General features: G+C 44.9%; 4 protein-coding genes across 5 annotated transcripts in view; 1 reads left to right on the top strand and 3 right to left on the bottom strand.

Moving 5' to 3' along the window:
* The first annotated feature begins 351 nt into the window (after positions 1–351).
* LOC108022231 (uncharacterized) lies at positions 352–1,044 on the top strand. Its single transcript, XM_017091089.3, has 2 exons — positions 352–539; positions 599–1,044. The coding sequence occupies exon 2, from the start codon at positions 654–656 to the stop codon at positions 891–893; it is 240 nt and encodes a 79-aa protein (XP_016946578.1). The 5' UTR covers positions 352–539; positions 599–653; the 3' UTR covers positions 894–1,044.
* On the bottom strand, positions 920–2,431 carry LOC108022150 (serine protease inhibitor 42Dd-like). The gene is made up of 3 exons (XM_017090992.3): positions 2,394–2,431; positions 1,194–2,153; positions 920–1,135 (listed from the first exon to the last, which is right to left on the bottom strand). Exons 1-3 carry the CDS (start codon positions 2,413–2,415, stop codon positions 1,017–1,019), a joined length of 1,101 nt encoding a protein of 366 aa, XP_016946481.1. The 5' UTR covers positions 2,416–2,431; the 3' UTR covers positions 920–1,016.
* Positions 2,432–3,311: 880 nt separating this feature from the next.
* On the bottom strand, positions 3,312–4,225 carry LOC108022312 (uncharacterized). The gene is made up of 2 exons (XM_017091172.2): positions 4,163–4,225; positions 3,312–4,108 (listed from the first exon to the last, which is right to left on the bottom strand). Exons 1-2 carry the CDS (start codon positions 4,202–4,204, stop codon positions 3,548–3,550), a joined length of 603 nt encoding a protein of 200 aa, XP_016946661.1. The 5' UTR covers positions 4,205–4,225; the 3' UTR covers positions 3,312–3,547.
* A 5,639-nt stretch (positions 4,226–9,864) lies between these two features.
* The window catches only part of LOC108022676 (uncharacterized), an 85,031-nt gene continuing 80,777 nt past the window's right edge, over positions 9,865–14,118 (bottom strand). For both annotated transcript variants that reach the window (XM_017091747.3, XM_050888104.1), the window contains one exon: positions 9,865–13,103. In XM_017091747.3, the coding sequence (XP_016947236.1) occupies positions 11,879–13,103 (1,225 nt within the window). In that variant the 3' untranslated portion in view covers positions 9,865–11,878. The remainder of the gene's footprint in view (positions 13,104–14,118) is intronic.

The following is a 14,118-nucleotide window of genomic DNA, read 5'->3' as shown; positions in this document are numbered from 1 at the left end:
GATCCTTTCCTGAAAGCAAATTGTTACAAACAAGTACCTAAATTTGCTGAAATAAAAATAGTCGTTTTTTCAGAATCATAGTGTATATGAAGACTTACTGCAATATAATAGTTGTCAAAGAAGTCCCTCTCTTAATGTAGACCACATCTGGTGATGTAAGCCTGGATTTCTCAGGAAAATAAAAACGAGTGACTTAAATGGTGTATTGATACGCAGTGCGGTATGAAAGTATAAGTATATAAGCTAGTCAACCCAAGGAAACTTTGATATACGCATCTCTTCTCTTTCATTTACTTCATATTATGAATTCATAAAGATTTCTATTTGCTTCGCATATTGAAAATCCATGGTAAGCCTAAAAAGAAAATACGTTCCTAGAAACACATCGATCGATTAGTAAGCTGCGACTCACCTCTTAAAAATTCGAGCAATTTTAAAAACCTCTTAGTGCTTTACAATAAACTTTCCAACAACTGGCTGTCCGAAATTCTTATTCTGCTATGCGAGAAGCCAGAAGACGTCATGAATTGAAAATTGCAGTAAGCTACGGTTCCTCACTAAAAGGCCACTTTCCCACCACACCTTTCCCCCTTTTCAGAGGTGTCAATCTGGAACCGGAAGTACCAAAATTTTCCAGTTTCTTCCCTTGAGCTATGGACGAGTCGACGTCGATCATAGATTACGACGATTTGGAAAGCAATGTCACACTTGCGGCGATAAAAACGACCACCTACACGCCGGCAACTACCCTGGGGCTGTGGGGACTTCTGTTCGTATTCGTCATAATAATCCTCTTCATAGCCCTGTGCTGCACCTGCATGGGTCTCCTGGTCCTCTTCGGGTGTATCAAGTCCTTTCTCTGTTTCCGCTGTCGACGTCGGGATGAGACTTAGGTCTCCTGCAACACGCCCATCGAAACTCTGATTCGTAACAAAACTATATTTTATCTATTACCATTACATCTACATGATTATATGTGGATAAAAGATAAAAGGGTAGAATATTGTAAAATAAAATCATTCCACCTTCGGCACAGCCACATGACCAATGAAGTAGATGTGACTCGGATTCTTGACGGCAAAGATGAACGGACGGTTTGCCCAGAATTGAAGGGGTTCTCCTCTGCCCTTAAATTCTGAAATATAAGATTAGGTAGAGCCCTATAAATGCATTAGTTAGTACTTGGTATGAACCTCTTTTCTCCGACTGATGCCCGAACTCGGTGACTTCGATACAGCTACTGTGCAACATGGTGTTGATCTTGTAGCTTTTGTCCTTGTCCCCCGTCATGTCAACCAAATTGGGGTTCGCAAAAAGGCTCCTGACCCCCAGGGGCTTGAGAATGGACTCCAAAGCGATCCTGGAATGCACCCGGAACTTGGGAAGCAGCAGGTGTACCATTCTCTGATTCAAACTACTGCTCACCTCCATGAGATCCGTATTGTTGATGAGGTTGCTGAGGTGCGGAAGCCCCTTCTCGGGATCGCGGGGCAGGAGAATGAGCATTGAGAGCTGGTTCATGTAGGGCACTTCGACCACTTCCGCATCCAGTTTTGGGCTTTCGCCCCAGAGGAAGGTGCCAAACGTTTCCATGGTGTCCACTGGGATATCGAGACCGTTTCGCTGGTAAAATGGTCGCTTTTGGGTAGCTTCTTTCGAAAAGACAGTGGCCCACTTGCCGTGGAAATGCGCCGTATTGGCCACCACCATCTTGGTTTTTTTCGTGATTCTCGTGGGACTAAAGAGATTGTCCATCTTGTGTCTGGTTGTCAGGCGAATAAAATCGTTGATGGCGTCGCTGGCTCCTTGGGGATCGGCAAAGTGCACCCTATCCGCGTTCCACTTCATGATATCGGCTATATTTTCCTGGTAGCCACTGTGCAGCGGCACATCCCTGTCCACAAACAATCGATTGACCATGGTAACGTCGTCCAGGAATATGTCTCCGTGGGCCACCTGATCCATCACTCCCTGCAGCTCCTTGCAGTGCTTCATTCCGAAGAAAACAGAGCCCAAGGCCACGTTGGTGGCGGCTGGGGACAGCACAATATTCCTGTGAAGGTTCTTCCTCGAGGCCTGGTGGTACAGTTTGCTGGCAAATTTGTTGGATCGAGCCAGGTGGAGCAGTACAACTACAGTAGTAAAAAGGTAAACTGCAAAGGCAGGTATACAGTTTATGAACAATATACCGACTCAATATAATCAATACTGGATTCACTTATTATTTCAATCTGTTTGATTATAGTACTCCATATATCTTACTTACATTTTCTGCTCTATTATGCGTACTTAACCATCTTAGACTGAATATAATTGTTTTTTTTTTCTGAATATAATTTCCAGTTGATTTAAGTTCTGTGGAGGTTTGCTTTAAGCAGACACTCAGGACTCACCAAGTTCCTGGACAACTCGCATCTTTCTGCCAGCGCCTTTGTGCTGCAATTGGAATGTATCTACAGAATCTTTAGAGTGCCAGTGTGACAAATGTAAACCGATTAGCCACAGCTGGGGCCCGATTATCAGATGGCTCAAAGAAAATACCCCGGGCCACATGGAAAATGCCCAGGGCAGGAATCTGGCCATTTTCCTCTGGGGACTGAGTGCATAAATTCCTGGCAGCTCCTGCAGCTGCAGGAAAGACACAAAACACTCGTCCAAGTCCAAGTCGTAAATGCACTCAGCACTTTGTCAGCTCTCAGACAGGAAATGCAGTTGCCATTTTTCTTTTATCCCAGCAAGTCCCTCTCGCCTCCCCCCGGAAAGTCGTTCTCCAACTGCCTGCATTTTTCACTTGCCATCCATAAAAAGTATCAGTTTTAGTTTCAGTTTTAGTTCTCTCGTATGTCTTCTGCCTGTCCTGTCGGATCTGTTGTTTTGCTGTCTCAATTTCGCCAACGCTTCCATATTCAGTTTCATAATTTCCACCCAAGTTTATCATCCTTTTTGCGAGGCATGACAAAGTTTTCATTGCCGTCGACACAGGGCTGGAAAAAAGTTTCCTCCAGCTGTGAAGTGCATTAAACAAAGCCCTCCTGCATGATCTGTATGTGGGCGGAGCGGAAGGGAACGTGTTATGGAAAAATTGCATTTGTCAGGGGAAGTTTGTGGGGGCCCGAGTAGATAATGCACTCACTTTTCACAAGGAGCTTGTACATATTAGATTTACTTATCAATATTGCTTTAAATTTAATCTTACACGGAAGTCTAAGCATCGATATGATATATTTATTTTGTTTTGTGTGTTTTTGAATATATATATCGCACTTGGCCATATTTTTTAATGAAAGTAATAATTATACCCACATGTGTGCGTATTTTCTTTGTCTCCGGTTTTCGTCAGATTAAGCACTTGATAGATAGGTTTCATAAATAATTTATTGTTGCACAAAAGTGGGTTGCTTCCTGAGCTCAAGGTCATGGTCGGTTATTACACCGCGATCGTCGGTTTGTTTCACCCACCCACATACAATGTTTACCCACAACTCTTCTTATCACCTAATGGCCTATCTTAAAGTCTTAAAAGTCGTTCACCTGGGATCGTCACCCACTAGTCTCTGAACCTGCCCAGCCATTTGACGAACTCCCTGAGCTTCTCCAATCTTCGGGGTCCTCCGCGAGTCAGGATCCTTCTCCAGCGGCGCTCCACGACCAAGCGATCCTCTCTATCAATGGATTCCAGGTGTTTCTTCAGCTTTCTGTAAACCAACTTCTGAAGTTGGGCGGTTCTGGTTTGGGCAGTTCGCTTCCAGCGATCGAATCCATTGCGCTGCAGGCAGAGGGCAAGCAACTGGGTCTCAATGCTGGAGGTTCTCAGGGGATCTCCTGTGGTATCCGAGTCGAGATAGTCCTCTACCACGCCGTAAAAGGCATTCAGCTTCTCCTCTGTGTAACTCTCATTTACGGCTGTAAAGGCATCAAAACGATCCAAATACCCCAGGAGAACCGAGTTCTGGGAGTCCAAGACCAGAAGATCTTCCACTACATAGTCCACCAGTTCAATTGCCTGGGAAACCAGCTGAGAGCTTATGGTTTTCAGGGCCTGATCCGACTGTAAAAACAATCTATAGCGACTTTGATCTCCATAGGCTTTTATCGCTGAAGGGGCAAGCTGAAGCGAAAGGAGTTCCTTAACTATAATAATATATTATAACCTATTGCTTACCAATGCCAAGACCAAAATTCCCAGGTAACTCTGAAAGCTCATGGTGATCTTGCCCCGCCAAGAGCCATTCGTCAACTGAAGACCCTCCGCCCAACTCAAAGAACTCGGAAGCGTGGCAACTTGTAGATAGTCTTATCTCTGTGAAATTTCCATGTCGAACCGTGGCTTGTCCGAATGATAAAATTTATTAATATTTTTAAAAAGATGGCACATAACGTCATCAAGTCAATGACGCTTCTTGGGCGAAGAACCCTCAGTTGAGTGATAGGCAGAGGTTTATGGGGTTGAAATTTATGAATGGAAGCGCGAGAGGCCCGATATAAGAATGATTGTGATTCAGTAGAGTGTCTGTGGCTCCCTATCTTACACCAAGAACAAATAACCCATCAAGAGCTGTGAGATATGCGCCCAAATCTAAATCGCCTAGCAACTGAGACGGGCAGCAGGAAAGCCAAAAGCTCGACGGCGAAACTATTCATTGCGTATACGCCGCCTGGGCCGTAATAATAGTGAAATAAAAGTCCACTTAGTCAGCAGTCAGGGGGGGAATGGATGAATGGGGGAGGCGAGTGCAGGATGGGATGCGAGGAGGTCAGTCGTTCATTGTGCCGGGGTTAGACCCTCAGGACAGTCGCCTGTATCTGCTTTTTCTGTGTGTGCCGTTGTGATAAATGTCTGAACTGGGTCAGTGGCGTGCGATGATGAAACTCGGCGGCCAAAGCGGCAAATAAAACGCCGATTGCTCGTATCAGAGTTTCGAATGAAATCCCTTATCCCCACTATCCCGCTATAAATGCCTGGCATTCGGAGTTGAGTTTTCGAGTGGCCGACAAATCCCCAATGTGCGCTGCAATTTCAACTTTGATAAGCGAAGTTTAGTGGCAAAAAACGAAGCAAAAAATAAAAATCATTTTCTCCCCCGATATGACAATGTTATTAGCGTAGTTTTTGCGATTTTCAGGGATTTGACCGGTTTTTATGCCCCTTTTTTGTGCGGCTAGCGTTGCGATGGCAACTTTTGAGAGCCGCATCCGAGTCCTGATGGATGCGAAAGCGTTGGACCGGGCTAAAGCCTAATTGGGTATCTACATTCGGGGGAAATCACAGGGAATGTTTTACATTCCGACGTCGAAAAATCAAGGGAACATAACCAAACCCAGGGACTACTAAACAATTACCTCCTTTGGGGCTGGGAAATCGCTTACATTTTATATGGCGAAACAATAACCGAGAAGTTTGCCCCGGCAGAACAGCCGAAACACAAGTGCTATAAATTGCCTCGACAACGCCTGCTGTGCCTCCAGATCCATCCCCCCATTTACATACCCCTCGTAACCCGCCCCTTGCATGCAAAATTCAATAACTTGTATTCGGTAACCCTTTTTCGAGCAACTGACACTGAATATCAAATATGAGTTGGAGCCAGAAATTATTTGCATACTTTCGGGGATGCTTTCCACCACACCAAAAAACACGCAGAGCGAGGCAACAGGGAAGTGAAAAAAATGGGATTATATCTGGAAGGTCCTTGACGAAGATTCAGATACTCTGGGTATCTACCAAATAAGGAATACCAAAATATACCGAAAGATTTCGTAAAGTATCTTAATTAAATTGGAGAATATATTTAGATAGACTGTTTGGCATATTATGATATCAGTCCTATTTACAATAAGTTTATTTCTCTATCTATATATGCTCAACTACAATATATTAAATTATTTAAAATTTACTCAAAACAATATTAGTAATCGGACTTTTAATATTAGGGTTTTCTAGAACATTATTAGATAATTTCTGTTCATCTCTTTATTCTTTCTGAACCTAAAAATATAATATGGTTGTGACTGATACCGAAAACATTCAGATTTAAATTTATGTATTATTATAAGTAAGAATATTTTTCAAAAACATTAGAAATGAGGGTTATTCTTAGACTTATTTTCTGGTTAAATGAAGTCAGAGTTTGTGCTGTTTGCAAAACTCGTTGGAACTCTATAGAACTCCTCCCTATAGAGCAACCCCACCACAGGAACTACAAGCAGACTCGCACATGTGGCGCGCTTTTGGCTTTTCCGGGGGCGGGGAGTGAAAAACCTAAACAGGAGCCAAAAAAGGAATACGGAAACACACAAGAAGGGGAAACGGTGCATGCCTCCGTAAGGGGGTGTAAACAGCAAAGCAAAACCCCTTTCTCTCCTTTTTTTTTGCGCCGAAACGAGTTATTTATTGCATTTGCAAATTTTACACAACATTTTGCAGTTACCTCAGTGCCGTAAAATCCCGGGCTCCCTCCGTCCTCCTCCGCAGAAGGTGTAGCCGGAGTTTATCGCGGTAAAAATTGATTCAGTTTGTACATATTTGCATGTGTACCGGGCTGGCAGACTTCTCCCCGGGCCTTTTGTAATGCGAAGCTGCAAGTTCAATGAAGCCAAAAGGTGTTGCTCCCCGCTCCTCGAGCAGTGAAATTGATGAGCAAATATTTTCATAAATTTGTATGCCAAAGTTTCAGGTGTCATGTTTGAAAACATCCCAGAGAAACCCCGAATTTTCCACAGGGCTTCTCTCCTCGCACTTGGCGAGTTCTGCAAATTTGATTTTTGCGGTGGCAATGAATTTTTGATTTTTCCCATTTTTTGCTCGTCGAAAAATGGCTGCGATAATTTTTGATAGAGCTGTAAATTCTTGTTGGATTTGCTGGAAGAGCCTAGGTTTTAGAATTGAAAACGTAATTTATTGGATCGCATCAGTATTTTTGAGTTATTTTTGACATTCGGTTGGGTGGAAACGAAATGGGAGCAGTTTGTTACGAAAGCTGAAACAAAATCTTGAAAAGGAAGGGGGTGTCGTACTTTAAAGGGGTTACAGATAGACAAGTAGATAGGGAGCGTGTTTCTTAAATAATACTCCTATTTTCGTCCTTGGCTTTCCCTTTCCTTGTTGTGCAGCTCTCGCTTTCTGGGGTCAGAACCCTTCCCAGAAGCATAACTAATTCGCATGTCCTTCCGCTTGCCACTTATCTCGGCTGCTGTTATTTGCTGAAATATGGGGGATGTCGTGCCAAATAAAGGCGACCAATAAAAAGAGTGGCCGAGATAAGCAAAGTGGCGCAGACAAAGCCCGCAAAATAGGAACCGGGAAAAAAGGCAACAGAGCCAGGTTGGAAAACCGAACAAAAGCCGGCTATGATTTAAGTTTTCTTTTTCCCCTTCCTGGCCAGCCAAATTGATCAAGATATATAGGTGTGTTTTGCGGGGCAGCCTGGTTAAGTGCACAGTCCGGCTGTCAAGATAAGTTCCTTGTTTTAGGTTTGGTCCCTGCACTTTAAGCCCCTAATATGTGTGGCCAACTTTTGTTTAACTTTTGTGCGGATTTCTTCGACTGTACAGGTTAGCATTTCTCCTTTTCCCTTCGCCATCCTGTAAGATGAATGCGTTTGCTTATCAGGTGGTCAGTTTCCTCTGTCTCCGGATTCAATGCTGGGGATTCCTGCTCCAGGATTTGTGGTTCCCGGCTTTCGTTGCCTGTCAAACGGAGTTTTAGTGCCGGTTACGGGATACTCCTGTGTCCGCCCGATTATCTCCCAGACGCGCCCCCTTTTTATCCCGTGCTGAAAACGATATGTCTTGCCCTCGAGGATGCGATGTCTTCGGCTTGACAGCATCTTAACTAATATAATGCCCAATTTTCTGTGGTTTATGGCTTACAACTGTCAATGCCTCGTCCGCCCATCCATCTAAGCATTTGCCTCAGCTTTTTACCGGGCTGTTCGGGCCATTGAGAGGTCGTTATTTAAATTGATATAAATGATATGTCCTCTTTTTGCCGGACCTTTGTTTGGCCAGTCCTTTGACACTGTGCATTCTTGCCTGTAAGTGAATTTCAAATCGAGTCCGCCGCTAAGTGACTTTGATTTATCATGGTGCCTGAGTTATTTACCCACACGTTTGAGTCTCGACCACTATTTGAGCAATTCTCCTTGGCCCGAAGTGCAAACAAAGAGTGTCCTGTGTATGAACAGCTGTTGGGCCCGCATTCTCAAAATGCACCACGCAAACAATTAGCTGAAGTGGCCCCAGATTTTGGCCACTCACCCACAGGCACCCCCCTGCAATCACATTAAAGGCGCCATCGTCCCGGGGATGCTTTATTGGGCAGTTTGCGCATCCTTTAACAAATTGCAGGACATTAAGTTTTTATGTTCGCAACCACTTGGTCGTGCCGCTCGAGTGTTTATCTCTGGGTCTTAATGGCTTCTCTATATCTTTATAAGGAAATTTCATTTCGCCCGGCAATTAAAATGCCACCGAAATCGGTATTCAGATGGCTAGCTGCATTTAATGGAACACACTCATCCTTCGATCTCCTGCACTTTATGACTTATGGGCAAGTTTTTCCGGAACATTTTCCGGGCTAATTAAACGGGAGAGCGCACAATGTAGCTTCTTTGCCTCCGCCAGAGGAATAATTTCGAAATATTAATTACTTGCCATTACTTACACGCCTACATCTGGGAGGCCCTCGAGACGCAGACTCAGGTGTTTCCCTGGTTCCACGGATTTTCAGGGGCGGGTGGTTCAGTGGGTGGCTCGGTGGTTGTTGCCTGGCTATATTTCATCCCGCAACAAATGCCCCGCAATCATTCAAAGGCAGACACGGGGGATTTGTCGCCTTCTAAGCCGCGCGTTGAGTTGAACAACTCAATGAGTGGCGGGACCCAGTTTCGGCGAAAGTGAGCTCCATCCATGTTAATTATTTAGAAAGCATCCAGATTTATTTGCTTAAATCTTTTGTCTTTTTGTTTCCCTTTTTGTTTGTTGTTCCACATTTTTTATTTGTTCTTGCAGGTGGAGTAGCCTTTGTTTCATCTCAGTGGTATCTATGGAACTGCTAGAGAGAATAAAATGAAGTTAGTAAATCAGGAAACTTTAAGATTGAAAAGTGATAAGGTTTTCGGTAATATAAAAATACTAGAAAAATAATTTAGGACTACCTATTCGCAGCCAAAGAAAAACGTAAACCTGGAAACGTGGAAATTAACTTATTTTAAGCCTTTCATTTACACATTTTGTTGAACTTTTATGAGATATTTCGGTAGAGCTTGTAAATTCCTGGATCTGCATTTCTCACAGCCACAAAGAAACTAGCACTCACATCGAATTTCGTTTTTCTTTTGTCCCAGAATGGGAATCTTCCTGAGATGCAGCTCAAATCGTATCCCTTCAACAGAATTTGACAGCTTTAGTGGGAGGCCACCATCCAGCACAATTGACTGGGCAGTAAATATTGTACTTACTTTGGTTTACTGAGCCACATATTTGCTATTTCTTGCCCCTGTCCTGCCGAAGGCGTTTTGGGTTACTTACTTATGGGGCGGTGTGTTTGTCGAGCACTTGTTTCGGCACTAGATTTATGCCGTTTCTAGCAATTTCGGCCCCAGTTTACTGGGCCACTCCTTCGCCAGGATATACAAGTATTTTATTTGTTTTACATGGATTTCAGCTTTGCTTCGTTTGCTGCCCAGCAGATTTGTCGTATTTTATCCCAGTTAATGGGGGAAAAAAGCAAAAGGAAACAAAGGCGAGTTCATCTAGGTAAATCCTTAATTTATTACCGGCTGCACACAAATTTCCCAGCACTGCTGCCACTTTGTTGCCTTCATTTGCAGTTGATTAGAGTGAAAAGGCGTTTTTAATTTCATGTTTCTTTTATTTTCCATCATCGTTTTCTTCAGTCTTCGTATAAGAAATAACATTTTGTTGTTGCTGTGGGTGTGTCTATCATTTAATTAAATATTTTGCGTATGTCGTATTATTAGATTTAAACTTACGGTTGCCTGGCTGCTATTTGCCTTCCCCTTGCTCTCGTTTTTGCTCCTTTTATACACAAACCGGTTTTTATATTCAAATTCAGAATTTATTTTCTGTTTTCTGCTTTTCTAAATGCATTTCATGTGCACTGCATCGCTTGTCTGCCTTTTGATTTTGCTTATTTAGTATACTTTTTATTTTCGAAATATTTTTACACTCGCTTTTAGTGTGCTCTGTGTGGCTATTTTATGCAAATACCGGTTAGTTTTGCTGCTCGCTGTTTGCCATGCTGTTGTCGCATTTAATTAAATTATTATTCGCAAATCAAACTCAACCGAAAATAACAACAAACGAGCTTTGATTCTGAGTTATTGCTTTTGGAAATCATTTATTCTTAAACCAATAATCTATGCACTTGACTTATGTTTTAAATGCATTCCATAAATTATTTACACACAAACGTACGAGCACTTTGCAAAGTGCCCCTTCATGGGGGATATATATTTACAAATTATATTTATCGCTTCAACTTTGAGTTCGGGCTCACTAAGATACACATAAGTTAATAGGGGTGTTTATATAATTTAATTTTTAGTTTCCTCCTAATTTTCGTATATTGTCATTCGAGATGTTTCGCTAAAGTTAGGAAATACGGTTGGGAACCCGGTTCAGCGGCCAGTGGATGGGAAAAGGACCCCTTTGGCAGCTGGATTCATTATTAGTTCTAGGCTGGACTGGACTATTGGTCCCCATTAGGTTATTTGTCTGCCAAAGTGTGCGTCTTTTTCCGAGCGGAACCCAAGTGCTGAAGACGTATTCGGTAATTTCGTGAGTCAAATCAGGAAAACCCATAAACTCCTCGAGCTCGCACTCCCCTCCATAGTTATGCCTAATATATTCAAATATATTTAAATTCACTGTAAGCTTACTCACTAAACGCTATCTAGAGTATTCGAATGCTAAATGCCGTTTTAACTATGAGTGGGAGAGAAAGAGTGGGTGAGTTGAGATTTAATGCAGCTTAGCTTAGTGGGGGCCAGCAAAGGTTTCTTTGAAATCGTATTCGTCTCTTAGCCTAGCGGTTAGGGTACATATCTAATATATCTGTTATCTGGTATCTTTATCCGTAGGTCATTAAGAATATTTGTATGCTTGCTATACACGTAGACGTATCCCTTGTTTCATTTGACGCTTGTTAAACTTTGTTGTATTTGTATTCGAAAAAAATAAATCCAACCTAAAACACCATGGTGGTATTTTGGCAGAGGGTTTCGATGAGTGTGCAGTTTTATAGCATTTTTTTCACTTTGTCACTTAGTCATTTTTCTTTTCATCCATTCTTCCATACACAGGCCAAGGATTGTGATAAGACAAACTGTTAGCTTGGACCGATTTCCCAATGTCATGTCAACGGTTGTCATAAAGCTTAGTTAGTTGTAGTTTCTCAATATAATGTTCTGTTTTATCTGACTGTAAACCTAATGTAACGATTTTTACTTCGAAAAGATCAACTCATTGAGAAAATAAATTTGTCTTTCCAAAAATGTAACTTCAGGTTACCTTAACCTCTGCCTTAACTGCACATTAAGAAGTGTCCCCATACTTTTTTTAAGCCTGACAGCTGGTTTTTCAACTGCTTCCTCATCGAAACCCCCCCAAGGACCAATTCTAGTGGCTCCATCCTCCCGTAATCCCTCTTAGCCTAACCTCTCACTTTCCCTGTTTTGCTCGAGTAAGCCCCCTTGATCTAGCCCACTCAGAACTGACCACTGGCCTTGGCGCTCTGTACACAGCCCCTGTAGTTGTTGTTATTGTTGTGGTTGGGGTACCCCTGGTGGTGGCTCAGCCCGACCATCTCGATATCCGTGCTTAGGTGGGACACCCGCTCGCCCTGGCCACGCCCACGTCATACGTAGACCACGTGGGGCTTTCCCGAGGAGGGGGGCACGGGGGAGGGGCCGCCGGAGGAGGTGGTGGTGGAGTGGTTCAGGGCCGCCGCCTGCTTCAGCTTGCTCATGGTGTGGGTGTCCGGATACTCGTAGTGATCGAACCGCTCGTAGAGATGCTCCGGCTCGTCATCCGCCTCCTTGACGGGCAGTTCCCAGGGCTTCAAGGCCCTGTACTCGTTGGCTATGGTCTGGGCCGCCAGATAGCGCTCCAGTTCCAGTTTGTCCAGCTGGGGCAGAGTCGTCTGCTGGTAGTCGTGGTTATTGCCGTGGGACCCCTGCAAGGGCATGGCCTGGTGGTAGTGATGGTGGGCCTGCAGGGTCTGAGCGTGATGGGGGTAGTTGAGGGTCATACCCAATCCACTGACGTGGTTGCCGCCTCCCAGGGTCATGCTCATGCCCATTCCCAGGCCGGCGTTGTGGCTCTGCAGGATGCGATCGTGCACGTTGATGATGCTCTTGCTGGTCCTCAACGGACCCCTTTCGTGGAGCAGCTTCCTGCGACGCTTCACGAACCGCAGGTAGTAGAGCACACTGACCCCGATCATGGTCACCAGGAGGCACGTGATAACCGCGCAGACCACGGTCACAATGTGGGCGGGGCAGGTGATCTCTCCCTCGCTCATGGCGAGCAGTTGCCGCCTCGTCCTGACCTTGTCCCGCCAGATGTCGCAGCCGATCTGCTGGCGGTCCATCCGCAGGATGCCCGAGTTCCGGTTGGAGGAGGAGGTGGCCAGCTCGTAGGCACTGGGCTCGGTGGTGTGCAGGGCATTCACTATGTGCTGCTCGGCTATGTAGGCAGCCAGAGCCGCTACCCCATCATCGGTGGAGGCCACGGCGGTGGCCTCATCCGCCTGCTCCTCCTCATCCGCCTCCTTGGCCAGGGCAGCCACTGCTCCGCCGGCTGCGTGCTCCATTCCCGGGTCCACGCCCTCGAAGTTCCCGGTCACCAACCGCCAGAGCCAGAGCAACGAGCAGTTGCACTGCAGCGGGTTGTCCCCCAGATAGAGCTTCTGCAGCTGGTCCACCGGGAACTGGGCGGAGTACAGGGTCTGCAGGCTGTTGCTCTGCATGTACACCTCCAGGATGTTGGGGTTGCCCTGGAACAGGCGCATGGGAATGTCGCCCAGCTGGGGGTTGTTGTTCAGGTGCAGCGTCTGCAGGTGGGTGTTGTCCACAAAGGCCCTGCAATGAAGGGAAGCGGAGAAATTCAATTAATGGGTGACAGTTTAGCTTAGTATATATAGGGGTCTGTCAGCATAGCTTGCCATAAGACTTTGATTTAATAGTACTCTTCAGGTGACTTAATTAAATACTACCAAAGATTTTACCTTTCTGCTGATTAACTTGATTCAAGCCCCAAGTAAATGGTTTGCCACAGTATTATCTTAACTTTCTGTGGTTTAATATAAGAAGTAAAGACTGTGGTTCCCTGACAGATTTCGATTTATTTTAAATATTACACACACGCCATATGAATGTAGGTATTTAACATATACTTTAGCATTTTATTTATTTTTCCTAATTAAGGAATGCGGGGGAAAACTCCCCCGTGACGGCTTTAATAAGCCCAACAGACTATCTTTCTGCGCCATTCGTCCTGGCTTTTTTACTACCCAGCCTTCGCCCGTCTGCAGTGCACTGTTCGTTTTAATTATGCACACTGCACGATGCATCGGCGTTCAACTTAAATGCCAGGCAATGAAATACATGAATAACATACATACGCTCAGCAGTTTTCCCGGCATTTTCCGGCGACACACTCACAATCGCACACACATGACAGCCTCGGAGCTTCGACTTAAGCGACATGGATTTATTTAGCCTGCGTCTATTTCAACTTAATAAAAGAGGAGGTGGATGAATGGAGGGGCACTGAAGGGAGAGCCCAAGGAGCAGGAGCAGGAGGACGGAGGACGGAGAACGAAGGACGGAGCTGACAAGGCTCCATGTTATTCGAGCTCCGTGGAGCGTTGTCGTAAATCCCTGCCAAGTTAAGTCAACGCGCTAAGTCGCTGACTTGGAGGAAAGGACGAAGGGTGGCCAGGATGCGGGGATCCTGGGATGTGTGTGTGCGCTGAGAGCAGGAGCAGTGCATTACCCGGTGCCTAAGACCCTCAGATCCTGGCAGACAGCCTCAGATGTGGCTGCAGCTGAATGAAACGAAATAAGTGCAACGTGGCGTATGAGCAACATTCGC

Source organism: Drosophila biarmipes, chromosome 2R (genome assembly GCF_025231255.1).
Source record: "Drosophila biarmipes strain raj3 chromosome 2R, RU_DBia_V1.1, whole genome shotgun sequence".
Lineage (NCBI taxonomy): Eukaryota > Metazoa > Arthropoda > Insecta > Diptera > Drosophilidae > Drosophila > Drosophila biarmipes.
The sequence above is the reverse complement of the archived record's forward strand: the minus strand, read 5'-3'. Positions and strand labels throughout refer to the sequence as shown.

What these genes read in the sequence shown, in the direction of transcription:
- LOC108022231 (XM_017091089.3), top strand. Translation starts at nt 654, where the DNA reads ATGGACGAGTCGACGTCGATCATAGATTACGACGATTTGGAAAGCAAT.
- LOC108022312 (XM_017091172.2), bottom strand. Translation starts at nt 4,204, where the DNA reads ATGAGCTTTCAGAGTTACCTGGGAATTTTGGTCTTGGCATTG. An exon ending in GAATTTTGGTCTTGGCATTG is followed by an intron (nt 4,109 to 4,162) that starts GTAAGCAATAGG and finishes CTTTCGCTTCAG; the next exon opens with CTTGCCCCTTCAGCGATAAA.
- LOC108022150 (XM_017090992.3), bottom strand. Translation starts at nt 2,415, where the DNA reads ATGCGAGTTGTCCAGGAACTTG. An exon ending in GCGAGTTGTCCAGGAACTTG is followed by an intron (nt 2,154 to 2,393) that starts GTGAGTCCTGAG and finishes CTGCCTTTGCAG; the next exon opens with TTTACCTTTTTACTACTGTA. An exon ending in GCATCAGTCGGAGAAAAGAG is followed by an intron (nt 1,136 to 1,193) that starts GTTCATACCAAG and finishes CTTATATTTCAG; the next exon opens with AATTTAAGGGCAGAGGAGAA.